At 45.2% G+C, this 20,212-nt stretch overlaps 1 protein-coding gene across 2 annotated transcripts in view; it reads left to right on the top strand.

The window, feature by feature from the left end:
- TRMT6 (tRNA methyltransferase 6 non-catalytic subunit) overlaps positions 1 to 20,212 on the top strand; it is a 173,979-nt gene that overhangs the window by 47,480 nt on the left and 106,287 nt on the right. For both annotated transcript variants that reach the window (XM_086927683.1, XM_086927684.1), the window contains exons 4-7: positions 9,810 to 9,901; positions 9,986 to 10,069; positions 10,979 to 11,103; positions 18,078 to 18,442. In XM_086927683.1, the coding sequence (XP_086783809.1) occupies positions 9,810 to 9,901; positions 9,986 to 10,069; positions 10,979 to 11,103; positions 18,078 to 18,442 (666 nt within the window). The remainder of the gene's footprint in view (positions 1 to 9,809; positions 9,902 to 9,985; positions 10,070 to 10,978; positions 11,104 to 18,077; positions 18,443 to 20,212) is intronic.

Below are 20,212 nucleotides of genomic sequence, written 5' to 3'. Positions count from 1 at the left end.
TTGGAGCCATTCAGTTTCAATGCTGAGTTGCACATCAAAGTGTGCACCTTGGACAAGCAAGAGTGGAGTAAGTCCTGTTGATTCACCAGCTGGGAAAGGGCCACCACCAGCTGGGTGTCATCGGCATAACTGATAGTTTTAATAGCGAATGGTGCCACCACATCCTCCAGCGGGGCCATATAAACATTAAACAATGTAGGGCTCAAGGAGGAGCCCTGGGGCACACCACACTGGAGGGGGATCGATGCTGACTGTTCACTACCTTCCCAGACTTGGTAAGTTCGATCGCTCAGAAAAGACGCGAGCCCCTTCAGGGCCATCCCTGTAAGGCCTACATCTGACAGCCGCTGGAGCAGCACCTGATGGTTCACGGTGTCAAACGCCGCACTGAGGTCCAGGAGGATCACTGCCACCGATCCTCCTGAATCCAAAATGCTCCTGGCTTCTTCCACGACTACCAAATGGGCGGTGTCTGTGCCCTGGCCCGGCCTGAATCCCGTTTGGGAGTCCCGCAGAAAGCCATTAGACTCCAGGAAATATGACAGTCGACTGTTCACCAGTCTCTCCGCGATCTTACCGAGCCCGGGAAGCAAGGAAATCGGCCTGAAATTTGCCAGGTCAGATGGATCCAGACCAGGCTTTTTCAGGAGGGCCTTCACTACTGCTTTTTTCCAACTGGGTGGCACCACCCCCTGCATAAAAGATGAATTGATGAGATCAGTTACTGGGGCGGCGATGGTAGATGCTACCTGTTAAGATAGTGCAGATAGGCATTTAGGAGCATCGGTCATTTCAAAGTACGGGCAGCGAAGAGTTTGAAGCACATTCATAACAATGTAACATGCGAGAGGGAGATGTGACACAATTTTCATTAGAAGTATTTTGTCCAACATGTGTGTGTATATGTAACGTTTCGAAATCCTAGCACATAAATATTTCATTTTGTAGTATCTTCTATGAATGTTACCATAATATCATTTTCACTTCTATTGGATGACCTATCTCTTTTGGTATATAAATGTTAAAATACATAGCACATGCTAAACCTGAGTAGAAACTAACTCTAGACCCAACCTAGCCTTTCCTCAATAGTTGCTTTAATACCTACCTGCAAATATAAATGCATGATATATTTTTATTCCTGATGTCATTGCCCAGACGTTATAACTTCCACAATATTTTTGTAGCACAATATTTTGCAATATATACTGTGGTAGTGCACCATGTAAGATTTTAGATGATGGTGTTCTCCCCACAACAGTGACTTCTTGGCCTGCTGGCCGACCTGCCACTCCATCCCAGATTCCCAGTTGGTCCATGTACCGACTAGCACTACCTAGTATGAGGCAGATCAGGCCCCCAGTATGACGGATCTACGATATCTGATCTCCCTCTGACGCCCTTCCAGTTTCCCAAATAGGGGTACAGCCAGCATATGGAATGTATCACACTCGGATGCATAGCCCCTATCATATGTTATGTTATGTTATGTTAGCAGTTTGTGTAAGCGCGACAGCTGCCCCAGCAAAGAGGCGTCCCGGCGCTGAAGATCAACAGGTGCAGTACCGATAGAGGTGAAAGAACTGGGACAGGCAATCCTAAGGAGGGGGAAACAGATGGGTCTTAACGGCTTTCCGGAAGGCAGACACGTTCTCCATAGAGCGAATGTTCATTGGCAGGGAGTTCCAAAGCTTAGCTCCCAGCACCCTGAAGGAGCGACCGCCAATGCGACAACGTTCCGTGCGAGGTACGATCACTAGGTGTTGACCTAATTAGCGCAGACTGCGTTGGGGCACATATGGTGTCAGAAGCGGGCGCAGCACTTCTGGGCACCTGGATTTAAGGATCTTGAATGCCAGGGTAAGAGTTTTAAACTGAATGCGGGATTCAATGGGAAGCCAGTGCAACTTTCTGATTGTGGCTCTGGCAGAGCATCTACGGGGAAGACCCACCAGAGTTCTTGCTGCCGAGTTCTGAACTCGTTGTAGTCGTGCTATCTCAGCTTTATGTGCGCCCAGAAATAGAACACTGGCGTAATCCAGGCGAGAAAGGATCGTGGCCTGTACGATAAGCTGCCGAACTTTGGAGTAAAGAAACTTCAGTATCGGATTGAGACTCCTCAGCAGGCCCACACAGGTAGCTGCCACTCTTTTAGTGTGGGTCTGGAAACGGAGCGAGGAGTCCATCCAGACTCCCAAGTTTTTAACCAATGATTTGGGTGGTGGGATGGTGCCCAAAGAAGATGGCCACCAGTGCTCATTCCAGTAGGTGGTATTCTTCCCGACAAGCAACACCTCCATCTTGCCTGCATTAAGCTGCAGGCAGTTGTCCGTCATCCACTGGGCTACTGCAGCCAGCCCATCCCTGAATCTCGAGGCCGATATATATAGAAAAGAGGTCCTAGAATCTCCCAGCATCCCCACATCCTCCCTCTCAGCGAGTTCTCTGTCCATGTACATCAGGGTGCTTCTGCTTAAACAAGTCACTATCTGCCCCAGAGCATAAAGTTGCACAGCAGCCAATACAGCACTCCCTTTTAATTAAACTTTAAGCTGCAATGTCTATCTTCATCTCCCTGTGATCCCATGGGGAAAAAGAAATCTGTGGGTTTGTGGCAGGTATTGTAATAGTACTTCACCAGAGAATCTGGGGTTCTGCTGAGGTCCTAATGGAATAAAGCAACTGTTTTTCGAGTAAAATGCAGATTTTCAACATTTAGAAATGAGTAGAAAATCATGATTTTAATAAAGTCACGGAGGCTAATATTATGCACTACCTTTTATTGCCACTCAGGCAGCAGCAACAATAATTAATTAGAATCAGAACACACAAAACTTCCAGAATACTGAACATGCATATCCTCTTAGAACCTGCAGCCATCTTCCTCTTTTGGGTGCTGCAAACACTAGAAAACGAAAACCAAAGTTTCTGACCAAACCACTCCAAATCTTATTTTCTTCCTGGACACCAACTCTTCATAACCACTCCATAGAAACAAATCTTCTTTATCCTGAATAAGAAAAAAATTAAATCATTAAACATTGGGCAGGAAAAGTGGAGGGATATTATTAGCCTCCGTTCCTTTATTAAAATCATGATTTTCTACTCCTTTCTAAATGTTGAAAATCTGCATTTTAGATCCAGGCCCGGAGGCCAATATTATGCATGTTCAAAGTTCCCCAACAACACTAGCTAACACATTCTCCACTGGTTTAAAATAAAATCTCTTAAAAGTTGACTCACAACTCCAATCTGCAGCCTTCATAATCCCACTTAAGCTAAACCCATATGCCTTGCTAGCCATAGCCCCTCTCACAGAATGAGCTCCAAAAACACTTGTATCTATCCCAGCCTTCAACATCATCTCTTTCATCCATCTAGCCAAGGTAGCAGAAGAAACACCCTTAAAAGGTTTCCTTAAAGAGATCAGCAACTGAGAACATCCACTAGGTCTCAACCCAAAATTTTTTTTATATTCTTTTAAACAATGAACAACACATAAATTCCTATTCTCTTCAAACGCAGGATAAAAAATAGTCCTGGGCATAGTCTTAGTCCTCTTCCTCAACTCAAAACAAACTCTTTCCGGCTGAAAAAACCTAGAATCCATCTCCAAAGCCCTAATATCGGATACCCTTCTACAAGATACCAAACATAACAGCATAGCCAATTTCCATGATAAAGAATTCATTTTCAAAGACACAATCTCACCCCAACTATCTAATTCTCTCAAAACCACAGAAACGTCCCAAAAACACCATATTTCGCCTTAGAAGGTAGAATCATGCTTACACTCTTAACCAACCTCCTAACCAGAACATGCTGTCCAACCAGTAGACCTTCCACTAAAACATGCCCCGCAGAAATAGCTGACCTGCTAACATTCACTGAGTTGTAAGCTAAACCTTTATCAAACAACTCAGACTAGAAATTCACCACTTCTACACAGAAGCTGATATGGGATCCAAATCCCTCTCAAGACACCAACCAGACCATCTCCATGCTGATCTATACATTTTTGTTGTACCTTTAGACCTTGATCCTGTGATAAGAGCCTCAGCTTCCTCCGATAATCCATGCACTTGCCAAATTCTCCTGAAATCAGCCATGCAACCAGCCTTAGCTGCCCTGTTTCTACTAAATCGTGAACATTCCCCTGTGGATCCAGAATAATCTCTCTCAAATTCGGTAATAACACCGGATCCTCCATCAACAGCTCCATCATGTCTGGAAACCACACCTGGGATTTCCAAAATGGAGTTATCATTACGATCTCCGCCTTCTCTCTCCTGACCTTCATCAAAGCTCTCTCAATCAAAGAGAATGGGTGAAACATAATTCCTTCCTGCACTCCAATTCTGTAGAAAAGCATCTATCCCCTTCGCCTCCGGATCTGGTCTCCAACTGTAAAAATCTCTCACCTGACAATTCAACCTATCCGCAAACAAATCCACCTGAAAAGGACCCCATCTCAATTCCAAACTCCTGATAACCTCCCTGTTCAACATCCAATTGCTCCCATCCTTCAGATATCTTGAAAACCAGTCCGCTTCTACGTTGCTCAGACCCCGAATATACTGAGCTTGAACCACAATCTCCTTTTCCAAGCATACATTCCAAAAATCCCTTGCTAGGTTCGCTAGAGCTTTCGACCGTGGACCTCCTAACTTGTTTACATATCTTACTGCAGACAGATTGTCCATTTTCAAGAGCACACAACACTTTATCTGATCCTCCATGAAACCCTTCACAGCAGAAGACCCTGCCAGAAACTCCAGACAATTTATATGCATCTGCGTCTCCTCCTTGGACCACTTCCCTCCTGTTGACACCATTCTGCACTTTGCACCCCAACCTTGAAGACTCTCATCCGACTCTATTTCTATCTCTGGCACTTCTCCAAATATCGCCCTTCTGTTCCATGCTTCCAAATTCATCATCCACCACTTCAATTCTTCCCTTGAATCCTGATACAACCATAACCTCTGAGAATATTTTGCTACTTTCCTCAAGTTAAAACCCTTCAACCTCTGTAATGCTCTGTAATGAAGAGTTGCTGGAAAAATCGCCTGAATCGATGCAGACAACAGACCCAACAACCGAGCTAACTGTCTCAATGTGATCCACTCTGAAACCATAGCCCTCTTCACCTCCTTCTTGATTGTCTTCACTTTCGACATTGGCAACTTCAATACACAATCCAATGTCTGAATCTGAAAACCTAAAAACTGTATCTCTTGTTGAGGAACAACACATGATTTCTCCCTGTTCCCCACAAAACCCAGATCCTCTATCACTCTGATCGCAAACTCTGTCTGTTCTCTCGCTAGATTCATCTCCTCTGCCATGATCGGAAAATCGTCCAGGTACACAATCCAACGAATTCCCGCGATCTCAACCAAGCTGCCACCGGACGCATCCCCTTTGTGAAACACCAAGGGGCTGATGTCAATCAGAAAGGGAGACTCTTGAATCTCCATAATTTCCCTTTCCACCTGAACTGGAGAAAATCTCTCTGCTCTTTGCACATCGGAATTGTTAAATAGGCATCTTTCAAATCTAACCTTGTTAACCAATCTCCCTTCCTCAAGAGATCCCTCAACAAATGGATGCCTTCCATTTTGAAATGATTGTATACAACTTAATCGTTCAATCCCTTTAAATTTATCACAGGACGCATCTTCTTTTCCACTAAAAATATATTGCTTATGTAACTTCCTCTCACATACTTTGCTTCCTCTATTGCCCCCTTTTCTTCTAGAGCATCTATCTCCTCCGTTACCATATCCTCCATCTCCTTTGAAAACCTTAAAATATTTCGAACTCTTTCCTGAACAGGATTTTCTACAAAATCTATCCTGTAACCAACAACAGCTTGCAAGACCCATGGATCTTGTGTAATCTCCTTCCATCTCGAAACAAATAGGGCTAGTCTGCCGCCCAACTTTATTCGGATAGAAGAATTGTCTTGTAAATTCCTTACATGAGGCTCCTCTTGTTCTCCGCTCAGAGCGCATGCCTCTTCCTCTGCTTCTCTGCCTTTGAGGAAAAAAAGTCCCCTGTCCTCCTCTTGAACTGTAATAGCTTGATCCGAAACCCGAATTATAGGGCCTGCCTCTGCCGAAATTTCCAAGTGAAATTCCTCGCCCTCTGCCGGGGAACCGGACCCACATTCGCCCGGCCACTCCAAAAACACGTCTGATGCCTTTCTGCGCTTTCTCTAGGGAACTGAAGGTATTGACATACGGGTCATGTCTTAACAAAGTCATCCCCAAATAACGAACCCTCTGAACGTTCCCCTGGTTCTTTGCCAGCCAGATCCACTAACTTAGGATCAATCTTGATCAAGATAGATTTCCTCCTTTCAATACACAATGCTGTATTTGCATTTCCCAGAAGGCAAATCGCCCTTTTGACCGACAGGCGCATATCCACCACATCTATTCCAACATTGTTAGAATGTGCTTCCTCGCACGTATCAAAGGTTTTTGTTAGAGGACCCAGAATATCTAAGAGCCTGTCCTGACACCCTTTAGGTCCCTTCTCCAGGCCCCTCCTAGGATCCTTCCCAGTTTTATTTATTAAAGTTAGCATCCTTGGATCTAACTCTGGTGTATAAGCTACTTTACTATCAAGGCTAGGCCTCGGGCACTCACTCCTCATTCTAACTTCCTTTGGTATTTCTCTCCTTATCCAGAAACTAACATACTTAGCAACGTGCTCCACCGGAGCCCATTGTGGTGACAGAGTGTGCTGTATTAAAAGAGGATCAAACATTTCCTCGCCTTGAGGGTCAAAGATTTCGTTCTCCTCTAACTTAATCTCCTTTTCCATCAATTTAGACTTTTTAAGAGGAATCTCCTCTGTCTGAATACTCCAGACTAGAACAACATGTAATTGCCACATCACCACTTGAACTTGTATCACATGCCACAGTGGTATGTTTGCTCTTTCGCGCCTTTTTTGCGCCTACTCTCGCCTTTATAGCGACCTCTTTGAGAACATTACGTTCTCTCTCTTTCCTTTTTGCATCCATATGTTTCCTTTTTAGACTCTTTTTTTGTACCATGACTGGAAGTACCAGCAAGAGTATCCACCTCTTCTGTGGTCCAAAAACTCTCATCTTCAATAACCCTTTGTCTCTTTTGAATACTCTTTTCTAAAGAATTCTCAATCTTCTTATCAATGGATGCTGTCATTTCTCCAAACATTTTGTCCATATAGGACTTCATTCTTTCTTCAAAATTTCCCTCAGCACCCTCCATTTTAAATCTTTCTCACTGTTTTAAATATTCAAAATTATTAAAATCAATATCAATTTTCTTAAAACCAAACTAACCTACTCAATTACGAATACCTTCCCTCTCTATTCAACAAACGCGACCTCTCTCTCAACCTTCAACCGAAGTCTGACTGAAAAATCGCAATCAATCTGTCTTGCTTAGTTATCTTATTGCCCAAGACATGAATGGCTTTAGGCCCGGTCATAGCACCGAGACTGCGCTCCTGTATATGGCTGAACATCTTCGCATGTTGGTGGATTCTGGTCATACGGCGGCACTGGTTCTTCTTGATCTCGGTGCCGCTTTTGACACTGTCTCCCATGACATCTTACTCCAACGTCTGGTAGAGGCCGGGGTGGACAATCTGGCACTTGAGTGGTTCCGATCTTTTCTATCTGATCGTTCCTTCAGGGTCACCACTCCTCCTTTTGAATCTAAACCTCATGCGATCGCCCAGGGAGTCCCGTAGGGATCGGCTCTTAGCCCCACTTTATTCAACCTTTATGTGCAGCCGCTAGCTGCTGTCGCCATGCGTGGGAACCTGTCCATGGTGTCCTACGCAGACGACACACAGCTGGCGGTCGCCATTAGTGGGGCTTCCGATCTTGAGGCTGCTAAATTCCGTGAAGGACTTATATCTGTGGCTCGCTGGATGACTGACAACTTCCTGCAATTGAACGCCAAGAAAACCGAGGTGCTCATTGTTGGGAAACAAACCCACTTATGGGGCGATAATTGGTGGCCGCACAAGCTTGATCCTACCCCTATCCCTGTCACTGAGGTCAAAAATCTTGGGGTGTGGTTTGATTCCCAACTGAGCTTCTCTATCCACACCAAAAAGATTGCTGCATCGTGTTTTGGGATTTTACGTCAGCTTCGATCTACCTTTAAATTCTTCAACGCTCCCACTAGACAACTCATCGTACAAGCCATGATTTTGTCTAAGTTAGATTATGCCAGTTCTCTTCTTCTTGGAGTTAATCAGGCTGAACTTTCCCATCTCCAACGCATCCAGAACGCTGCCGCCAGGGCTCTGGTCGGCTTACCTAAATTCTGTTCAGCCAGAAAAACCATTCACAAACTCCACTGGCTCCCGGTTGCTCAGAGAATAATGTTTAAATCTCTCTGTCTGTCGTTTAAAATCCTCAAACACTCGTCCCCTCAGATTCTGGAACATCTTATCTCCCCTTACGTTCCAGCACGCTCTCTGAGGTCCTCTGGCCTCCACCTAGCCATAGTGCCACGTTTTAAGAGATCCAGGACTGGCGGCCGCTCTTTTAGAGTTCTTGCCGCCAAGCTATGGAATTCCCTTCCTGCCCACATACGTGCTATTGATGGGCTCTTCTCTTTCAGGAAGGCCGTTAAAACCTTTCTTTTCCCCCCAGCCCCTTAGTGCTGTTGTGTTTTGGTTCTGTTAGACTACTTGTCCGTTTTTTTTGTTCTGTCAAGTGCCAGGACGCCCCTTTGCTGGGGCATCTGTGCGCTCAATAAATCCGGATAACATAACATAACATGAAGGCCATCTATTTCCTAAAGCCCTTATACGCTTATCCCAACCTCACAAAATGGCCGCCGCACACTAAGTGAGTATGGCGGCCTGTGAAGATCACAAAATCGTGCGCTAACCAGTTCCCCACACGAACGTCACACTGAGGATTTTCTGCCTCGCGCCGCATCTACACCATCCCAACTCGCGCGCTTCCTTCGCGCCACGAACCAACCACCCAACTGCCAACAGACGGTAATTTCACTCTCCCCTATCAATTCTCCTCAATTTAAAAGCTCCTTTCTTTTAAAAATCCAAGATTCGATCCTAGCACCACCAAAAAATACAGCTTCCATGTTCTTATCGATTATCTTCCATTAATTAACTGTCAACTAGACCTTTGAAAAAACACTCAGTTTGTATTTCACTACTCCTTAAATCGTTTTTCCTAGATAAATTATTTCTACTTATTCATAAAATGTAAACACATATTTTAAATCAATTATTTCCTTAAACATTTTTTTAATTTAATTTATAAACTAAATATATATTCTACTTTTCAAATAGAATTGATTACGTAATATACATTGATACTATTTGTCAATAAACATTTCTATAATTTAACTTGCTCACTAAATTTTAAACAACAGTTAAAAAAGTGACTTATATGTAGCCTGCACAGCAACAAAAGAGGAAGATGGCTGCCAAAAACAATGTTCGCATCAGTCTGATATCTTTTATACTGCTTTGTTACCATTTTTGTGCAATTTACTACATTTTGGATACTTCTTCCCCAAGTGTTCTTTATTTACTGATTCCGATCTATCCCCCAAAAATATATATTCATAATCTCCTCCTTGTGTCGACTATATCTCAATCTCACCAGCAATTTTCCTATATTCTACTAGTAAATCTTGTAAACGGATATATCTGTCTTTGTAATGTAAAACAAAAGAAGCATACATTAAGTCAATTAAGAATGTGAAAATATTTTCGGACAAAAGCTGGTGGTAAATTGGATTAAAATCTTTTTCGCCTAGGAAATAGTTCAGCAGTTAATTGAAAATAGTACAACATTTCGCGACAAGACCGAGTTTGCTCAGGAGAAATACATAAAGAAGAAAAAGAAAAAGTAAGTTCATGGAAATATGTTTGCATAGTTTTTCAGTTTGTTCTGCGCTGGCATGTAGCATTTATTTGTGTTTTTTGTTAACAGATACGAGTCCATCATTACAATCGTAAAGCCATGTGCGCGTATTCTTGCCATGATGTACTACGCAAGAGAACCTGGTAAAATATGGTGAGCCTAAACAGAACATTGAGTTGCGTTTCTTCTTAAATGTAAATGTGTGTGTCTTGTAAAGCGCACTGCTACCCAGAGGCGTCCTGGCGCTATAGACCGCTGGGGAACCCGTCCTGGCTTTCCCTGTGAGATGTTCCCTCCTGGGTATCTCCAAGGTGAAACCAGGCATCCCCGGCGTTTGTGGGGGGCCGTTGTGGAGATGAGGCAAGCTAATGCCCAGAGTTGCTAAGTGTGATCCCTGGTTAGAGTAGGCACCGAGGCGAGAATTATCAAGTCTGCTGACCCTGGTGCACAACCCTGCCGCGTCGGGAATTGAACCCTGGTCCCGGGCCGTTCTCTGCTTCCGGGTCTGCCGCCTCTAACCAGTTAGCCACACCACTCCACTAAAGCAACTGTTACTTCGAAGATCACTTGTTTATTTTTGATGAATCTTTGTTAATGGCGAGACCGTGGTTTTTTTTACAGTCTGAATCAGATTTTAAAGGCCTGTTAGTTTTTAATGAGTAAGAGTACGGAAATAAAGTATTTTAAACTATTTCTGATTGTAATTTGGTTATGCTGCTATGGACGGTTGAACAGTGTTGAGGACTTGTATATTGCAAAAGCTTCCTTCCATGTACTTTTTTAAAAATCTTTTTATTGTAAAACTCCGCTCCAAAATGGCACACATCAGTCGGCATCAGAAGTTCACTGGCAAATACAGACAAATTCAATCAAGCAAAAAAAAAACCTATAAGCACCCAGAACAGCTCCATGTACTTTTTTGATCACCTTCAAAGACCTTAAACATTTGTAGTTGGCGTCTACATAAATCTACACACGTTCTGTTAAGAAAGAACTTACCTTCACATTTGATGTTTGAGGTATTGTGCTCAATTGACATGTTTCTCTTTTTTCTTTTCTCAGCAATTTACGATACGATACATTAGCACAAATGTTAACTCTGGGAAATATCCACGCAGGTAGCAAAGTGATTGTTGTGGAAACATGTGCAGGATTGGTACTTGGGGCCGTAATGGAGCGAATGGGAGGTAAGGGAATGCAACTTGATTTACTTGTGAAATATTAGTTGCTGTCGCGTAAATACAATTTTTTTAGTGTGCTCTCTGAATGCAAAATAACTACTTTTCTCTGGCATCCTGTAGGGTCGTAAACTGGAGTTTGCTTGCCAATTTACTCCTAAATAACTACGGTTTTGTTTTAAATGTACGTTCTGGAAATGCAGCATAACTAGTTTGAACGGTTGATAATTGTAGGATTATGGCCCTTAAGAGGGAGAGGTTCCACTCAATTTTAATGTAAGAATGATGTAGAATTTGAGTGTACACATATCCATGATAGTAGAAATAAAGGCAGAGGTACGAGTATCCTAATATTTTTTACAATGACCAAAATATGACTTTGCTAATGCCACAGAGATGTCATCCTTTCAATTTCCAGTTTTCCTTCCCTTGACTCTTCCCCCCCCCCCCCCCTACAAACATTTCTTTAAAAAAACAGGACCATGCCACCCTCTATATCAGTGGTTCTTAACCTTTTGACTTTGATGGACCCGCACTGAATAATTACTGGAATCCATGGACACACACTGAGTCATTATCGGAAGCCGGGGACCTCCGACTTAAGCAATTTCTGATTTGGACCACTAAACAATACACAAAAATACAAAAACAAGTATACGCCAAACAAATACTTAAATATTTTATATAATGCACTATCAAATATTAAAAAGGTTTGTAAATCTTCAATATTGCTACCTTATCTGTGTGTGTGTATATGTGTGTGTATATATATATATATATATATATATATATATATATATACATATACTAAATTAATTTTAATTGATTCATTTAAATTTGATTTAGTAAAATAGTTGCGGGCCCACTGAGTAGGTCTCGCGGACCCCCAGGGGTCCTCAGGCCATAGGTTAAGAACCGCTGCTCTATGAATGACTAAAAGAGCTGGCTACAAAGCTGACCAAAGGAGAGGTGGTATGAGGGGTGGCTCGCAATATAGTTGACAGTTTTGAAGACTCGTTAATATTGGGATTTTACGAATACACTAAAAAGTCAACTGTAAGGGTAACAGCTGCGGTTGTCTTCGGACACCTTAGTAAGGTTTTTTAGAAAAAACGTTATCACTGTTACTGCGTTAATTATGATTCTCAAATTAGATAAATACTTGGAACGTTTGCTGTGTTTTATGATTGTTTTTTTTGAGCGTGTAATGTACTTTTTTGTTCCTTTCACAATAATGCAGCAGCAAAACAAAATGGTGCACTGCAAGGCAAACAAATTCATGCATAATGGGTGCAATGTAAACTTTCAAACCAGCCAAACATCATAATTGAGGTAAATGTGTTGTCAAATTCCAGTTTACTTTAAACAGTTGTTCAACCAAGCATCACTGAAAAGAAGACAGCAGCTGGTATTGTAGGACGCCTCTTTATTCACGTCCAGTAGCTCAGTCAACCCGGCAGCAACTGCCGTGATTATACATACTCAATCAATCAATCAATCAATCATCGCATTTATATAGCGCACTACTTACCCAGAGGGTCTCAAGGCGCTGGGGGAGGGGGATCTGCTACTGCTTGAACAGCCAGGTCTTGAGTTGCTTCCTGAAGGCGAGGTGGTCCTGGGTCAGGCAGAGGTGGGTGGGGAGGGAGTTCCATGTCTTGGCGGCGAGGTAGGAGAAGGACCGTCCCCCTGTGGTGGCTCTGCGGATGCGGGGGACGGCGGCGAGGGCGTGGCTGGTCGATCGAAGCTGGCGTTTGGGAGCATAGAAGTTGAAGCGGCTGTTGAGGTATCCTGGGCCTTGGCTGTGTAGGGCTTTGTGTGCGTGGGTGAGGAGACGGAAGGTGATTCTCTTGTTGACCGGGAGCCAGTGCAGATCTCTCAGGTGTCCGGAGATGTGACTGCGACGGGGGATGTCCAGGATGAGTCGTGCTGAGGCGTTCTGGATCCGCTGGAGTCTCTTCTGGAGTTTGGCGGTGGTTCCGGCGTAGAGGGTGTTGCCGTAGTCCAGACGGCTGGTGACGAGGGCCTGGGTGACAGTCTTCCTGGTCTGGGTGGGGATCCACCGAAAGATCTTACGTAGCATGCGCAGGATGTTGAAGCACGACGAGGAGACGGCGTTGACTTGTCTGGTCATGGAGAGGGAGGAGTCCAGGATGAAGCCCAGGTTGCGTGCGTGGTCTGTTGGTTTGGGTGCGCTGCCTAGGGCGGGGGGCCACCAGGAGTCGTCCCAAGCGGCGGGTGAGGATCCCAGGATGAGGACTTCCGTCTTATCTGAGTTCAGTTTCAGGCGGCTGTTCTTCATCCATTCGGCTACCTCTTTCATCCCTTCGTGAAGGTTGGCTCTGGCGGTGGCGGGGTCGTTGGTGAGGGAGAGAATCAGCTGGGTGTCGTCAGCGTAGGAGATGATGTTGAGGTTGTGCTGGCGTGCGATGTCTGCGAGGGGGCTCATGTAGATGTTGAAGAGGGTTGGACTGAGCGAGGAGCCTTGAGGGATGCCGCAGATGACTTTGGTGGCTTCATATCTGAACGGAGGGAGGCGGACTCTCTGTGTCCTTCCGGCGAGGAAGGAGATGATCCACTCCAGTGCCTTCTCCTGGACTCCGACGTTGCTGAGGCGTTGTACTAGGGTACGATGGCAGACAGTGTCGAAGGCCGCGGAGAGGTCGAGGAGGATGAGGGCTGCTGTTTCTCCATTGTCGAGCAGCGCTCGGATGTCATCGGTGACTGCGATCAGGGCGGTCTCGGTGCTGTGGTTGGCCCGGAAGCCAGACTGCGAGGGGTCGAGGGATCCGTTCGTCTCGAGGAAGGCGGCCAGCTGCTTGTTGACGGTCTTCTCGATGACTTTTGCAGGAAACGGGAGCAGCGAGATGGGGCGGTAGTTTTTGAGGTCGGTGGGGTCAGCCGATGGCTTCTTGAGAAGAGCGCTGAGTTCGGCGTGCTTCCAGCTCTCCGGGAAGGTAGCAGTGTCGAAGGAGGTGTTGATGATGTCCCGCAGGTGGGGTGGGGTGCGATGATAGCGTCGGCCTTGTTGAAGACGTGGTGAGGGCGGGGGTCGGTCGGAGATCCGGAGTGGATGGAGTTCATCGTGCGGACGGTGTCTTCGGTGCTGATCGGAGTCCAGGCGCAGAGGGTGGTGGTGGTGGGGGGCGGTGGTTCGGTCGTGGTGATCGTCGGTTGAGTGCTGAAGCTGTTGTGTATGTCCGCGATCTTGTTGTGGAAGTAGGAGGCGAGGGAGTTGCAGAGGTCTTGCGAACGGGTGATGTCGTTGTTTCCGGCGTTGGGGTTGGAGAGCTCTTTGACGATGTTGAAGAGTTCTTTGCTGTTTAGTGCGTTGTTCTCCAGTCGTTCCTTGAATGCAGTTTTCTTGGTGGCGCGGATGAGTTGGTGGTGTTTTCGGGTGGCGAGCTTGAGGGCAGTCATGTTGTCCGGTGTTGGGTCTCTGCGCCAGGTTCTCTCGAGGGCTCGGCAGTTCTTCTTGGAGCTCTTGAGTTCGTCGGTGAACCATGGGGCTTTCTTGCTACCGGGTCTGCTGGGCGGGGTCCTCAGGGGGGCGAGCTCGTCTGCGCAGTCGCTGATCCACTTTGTGAGGTTGGTGGCCACCTGGCTAGGGTTCGTTGTGCTGGTGGGAGGGTTCATGCTCAGGGAGGACGCGAGCTAGTCGGCTGTGATCTTGTTCCAGTTCCTGCGTGCAGCCTGTTGCTGGTGGTGGTGGTGGATCGTGGTCCTTGCGAAGCTGAAGTGGACGCAGCTGTGGTCCGTCCAGTGGAGTCCGGTGGCGTGGCTGAAGGCGATGTCCATGCTGGATGAGAAGACTGGGTCGAGTGTGTGTCCGGCGTAGTGGGTGGGGGTGGTCACCAGTTGCTTGAGTCCCAGGTTGGCGAGGTTGTCCAGCAGGGTGGTGGTGTTGCGGTCGTTGTTGTTCTCCAGGTGGAAGTTGAGGTCCCCTGGGAGGATGTAGTCAGCAGAGCAGAGGGCGTGTGGGCTGATGAAGTCGGCGATGTCTTCGCTGAATTGTGTGCGTTGTCCAGGGGGTCTGTAGATGAGGGTGCCTCTGAGGGTGATCTTGGGGTTGATGTGGACTTGGAAGTGCAGGTGCTCGGCGGTTGCGAGGGTGTCATCGGTGTTGGTCGTGATGCGGATGGTGTTCCTGTGGACGATGGCGATGCCTCCTCCGGTGTGGTTGATGCGGTCTCTTCGGATGATCTTGTAGCCGTCTGGGATGGCGATGGCGATGTCAGGCGCTGAGGAGGCGTTCATCCATGTTTCCGTGAAGAAGGCGACGTCTGGGGCTGTGGTGTCGAGCAGGTTCCAGATCTCGATGGCGTGCCTGTGGACGGAGCGGGTGTTGAGCAGGATGCATTTCAGGTGGCTGCTGCTGTAGCTCATCTTGGTTGGTGTAGGTGTAGTGCAGGTCCGGAGGCAGGTGAACTTGCAGGAGTTGCAGCAGAAGGGTCCGTGGGTGCGTCTCGGGGTGGCTCGGTAGCAGCCCGGGACTCGGCCGGCGTTGAGTGCGTTGAGGGTGGCGGCGTCGTACGTCCGGCGGGTGGGCTGGGATCTGCAGGGGCCAGGGGTCCTGGCACTGGGCGCGGTCCAGGCGCGGACGGGCGCAGACGGGCTTACTTTTGGAGCACCTTCGGCGCTCCCGCTGTGCGCGTTCGCTGCGCGGTCGCTCTGGGGGTGTCATAAATCTGTAGCCGGGAGGGCGGGTCAGCTGGGAGGCGGGAGCGGGGCGGCCAATGGGCTGGAGGTGGGCGGGGCCGCAGGGAGGCAGCGGCGGGAATCGGCGATGACGGGCGGCTCAGCGGCGGCTGGGTCGCTCAGGCAGGCAGGCAGGCAGACAGGAAGGCGTTTGGCAGCAGGAGGGGTGACCCGGCCTTGTAGAAGGCACAGTGGTCACTCTGCAAAGAACACTCCTAGCAGAATGCCACAAGGAAAACGCAAAAGAGATCCCACCAATCACTGCCAATTTAGATGGTTTTCTTAGATAATATGATCTCCTTTGCGGTACTGTCTGGGTATTGTTCATTTATCTCAAAGTGCCTTCTCCATCAGTTTTATTAAACAGAATTTAGTGTATCATTGCAGGCACTTCAGCAGTTCGGGAGGGGGCTTGTGTCTATTGTATTACCAGGAAATATCTCCCTTTCGGAGTGTGGCCCTCTTCAATTGTGAGATCTCTAGTCTCCTCAATTCTGATTTTTCTAAGTAAGATGCTTTGTTGGTTTAGGTGAGAAACAATCTAGTACTAGGCTTGTTGGGGATTTGTTCATTTTATAGCTTTCTCCCACTCATCGGATTTTGTTTTGCTTTTGTAAATAAAATGACTGGCCTTCACAATGGCAGATTACAGTGAAAGTTATTGCTCTAAAATATTTCATCTCTTGGTCTTCGTCTAGAGCCACTGTTTAATCCAGATAACGACGGGACCCAAGTGAAATTCACTGTGGCAAAAAATAATTTTGAGACCTTCAATTGTTAATTTATCTTGACGATTCCTGTGTCAGTTTCTATTCATCATGGCAGGTATAATATGAACAGGAAGACAAAGCTTTTTCCTTCTGATGTACCACCACTTTGACTCTGTTTCTTATGCTCCCTGTGACGCCCACATCGCTGCTAAATCTCCGCATCTTCATTCATCCGCATGGGGATGGCTCAGATTGGCACCCACTGGAACGTCTGAGGCTTACTTTGCTAGAATCTTGTGTTATTAGGCACATCGTGGCAGCGGGCCTGTAGCTACCTTTTCTGCCATCGGCATGTTAAATCCCTGCCATCGGCATATTAATCCCGACTCCCTGAGGCCATGGATGGTGCTTCAGCAAAAGCAACGTAATGGTATCCTTCAGCTGTTCCCCCGCCTTTACAACGTGGCATTTACCACACCGCACTTTGCCTTTACCGCACCTTGCCCTTACCATTGCCTTCACCATGCAGGTCTTTACCACACAAATGCCTTTACCACGCATACCTTTACAACGTAACAACAAGAATATATCGGGGGAGGGTGTGTACGTATGCTACAGCGCAGCAACCTATTAGAGGTAAAGGACTTTGTGAAAGTGCACTAGCATGCAACACTAAGTTGAACTCACCTGTGAGGCCCACTGAGGGCTAATTGGCACGCAGGGTAGAGTGCCTTTCCACCTATACTGCGCAGTATTATGAAGCCTGTGACCAAGGAGCTGCACTTTGAAACATGTAAAGGAATGAAATGCATCTGAGTGAAAATGCTGGTTTTCTTTGAACAAATAATCGGTGGAATTCATCTGCTTTTCGAGTGCGTTTTCAACTGGGGATAATTTGGTGATGTGTGGGTGTGTGTGTGTGTGTGTGTGTGTGTGCGCATAGGGTAAGTGCGTTTTTAGGGTTTAGGGGTGGGTAAGGTGAAGGGTATTGGGTGGTAAGGGCATTTTTAGGGTTTTGGGGTGGGTAAGGTTAAGGGTATTGGGTGGTAAGGGTGTTTAGGGGTTTTAGGGGTGGCTAAGGGTGTTGGGTGGTAAAGGTGTTTAGGGGTGTTAAGGGTATTTTTCGGGTTTTGGAGTGGGTGCGTTTGGGGTTAGATGTCAATAAAGATGGTTATATATATATATTTTTTAGATGCTCACACACACACAAATATATTGGTTTCACTTACCATTTTGTGGTAAAGGCATTGTTTGGTAAAGGCGTTCGTTGTAATGTAATACAACCTCCTGCACAGTCTGTTAGGAACTAACTTGTTGTACCTGTTCTGAATTAATTTGTCTGTACCAGATTTGTGTATATATGCAGATGTCAATAGTATTTCCAGGTAATCAGGTGTTGACTATTCTAAATGTAATTTACCTTTTCAAATTGACCAATACAGGAGAAGATCAAGATGTATTCTAAAATGAAACGAGCATTTTTATTTTAAATTATTATTATGATTAATTATTGAGAATTGTCTAAAACACATGCAATAAAGCAAGTAATTTTCTTTTATTGTTTAAATCTTTCAGGTTTTGGGTCGGTTATTCAAATGTACCAGGGTGGTGAGCCTGGTAGAGCAGCCACAGATTGTTTTGGCTTTCCAAAATCGTTCCTTGGCATGCTTCATGAGTTTCCATTAGCAAAAGTGCATTCTCTACTCTCTGGAAAGTTTTCCTCTGAAGTAACACCTGCAGATACACAGGACTGTCTCCAAACAGATGAAAAATCAAATGGCTCATTTACTGAAAAAGAGGATGCATCTAATGAAGTGGAAAACGTTATTTCTGATCGGGTTTCGGAGTGCAACAAGTCGGAGGAACAACAGATAATAGAAATTGCTAGTGGAGGGTTAAAGAACAACAAAGAAAATGAAAATAAAGAGAGAAAGCAGCAGGTAAACTTAATAGTTTTTTTATATTGTTTATTCTTTCATTTAATACAGATCAATATATTGCTATGCAAGACAAGACCTCTTTTCGAGTATCTTTACATGTTAGCGTGGCTGCTTATCTCTGCTTGCTTTTGCAATATAAAGACAGCTGACGATGCAACGCGGTTGCTAGGTCTCTATTCATTCTCTTTCAGAAGGTAGGTAGGGGGCTTTTTCCCCCATAAATCAAGATCTATAACCTGTCATGCGTTCCTACATCCACATATTGATCTGAGGAAGGGGTTTTTCACAACGCTTCCCCTATACAGGTGAAAGAAAATAGGATTTGCAGGCGGATCTTGAATCTTCCGCTGACTAGCTCCCATTTTATTTTGCTTTTGAAATTACATTTGTGAGGTATCTCTGATTTAGTAAAGATGGTCCCGCTCCTGCTCTGGGTTAAACGCTGAGGCAAGTTTTAAAAGAAAAGCTATTTCAGATTGCCTCAGTTTAGACAACGGTCTTTTAATCCTAGAGTAAAGTGTGTCCGTAACTCCTTTACTGATATTGGTCTCCCTGAAAAGTTTACTCTCCGGATACCTTAAGAAAATCTGGCTGGTGATGTCCCGTCATGACGAGTTCTGTCTCTTCCAAAGAATGGGGGAGGTTTTCAGCAATCACTCTATTCGTAATTATCTTATTTTTCTAGCAACAGGAGACACTGCATTTTATTTATATTTGGAATCCACATGGTCGGAGAGGTCTCTTCTTTTTAGATTTAGGCCAGGCACTGTTTGTCTTCTTTTGGGTTTTTCTAACTGGGCAAAGTTATGGGGCAGTAGTACATCGGCCTGTCCTTGTGATGGTTCAGCTGAGCAATTATTGCTACCTTTTTATGTTTTTTTTGCACAGTTTATCAACTTTTCTTTTTATTTTGTCTCAAACATATTTTGAAACCACTTGCCTTCAAGAAATGCTGAAATGCCTTACCGTATCTTCAGTTGTTAGGCATTTCTTATTTTTGTCATAGTGTTTGCTGTTTCCTAAAAATGTCTGTAAGTATTAGGAAATAGGGGGAAGGATAATGGCAGATTATCAGCATAGTATAGGGAGTTACTGCTTTAATATTGGCGTTGGTGTCTTACTGCTGTGTACACTTTACTGCAGAGTTTTTTTTATTGTACAGAGATGTTTTTACCTGATCTATATTAATTTGTCCATTGCTACTGTTATTGTGAATTGTATTTTGCTCTTTTATGATTTTTTTCATAAAATCGAATATATTGAATTACTTAATAAAAAGTATTCCTTGTTGAACTTCCTAACACCATTTCAAAACTAAAACCAGCCAATCATTTTATCTGATGCCAGTGAATGTAGAAAAATATTTACATACATCTTGCCTACACTGGTTCAACGTTATCAAGGCTTTCAATCCCACAGGGGTGGGTTTCCAGAATGCTAAAAAATGTTCAGCAAGTATCTCCTTTATTGATTTTCTTTTTAAACTACTGCAGATTCGAGCAACAGTAGCAATTCACACGCCGTCTACTTTTCCTTGTGCCAGGTTGCTTGGAAGTTATCAGCAATCAACTAAAATAGTTTGTCAATTATAGCAATCTTATGGACGATCTGCTTTCAGAGGAGAATGCAGCACTAAAATAGCCATCCCGCAAATCAATGATGTGCTGCAAATCCTGGACAATGATTGTAATATATTGGGTTATTAGTTGTGAAGTATGTGAGTGCCTCACAAGTAATAGGTCCCCAATTTTCTTTGTACTGTGAGTCCAG

This window comes from Lissotriton vulgaris, chromosome 6, assembly GCF_964263255.1.
Source record: "Lissotriton vulgaris chromosome 6, aLisVul1.2, whole genome shotgun sequence".
In the NCBI taxonomy this organism is placed as follows: domain Eukaryota; kingdom Metazoa; phylum Chordata; class Amphibia; order Caudata; family Salamandridae; genus Lissotriton; species Lissotriton vulgaris.
This window is presented reverse-complemented; position numbering and strand designations above follow the sequence as displayed.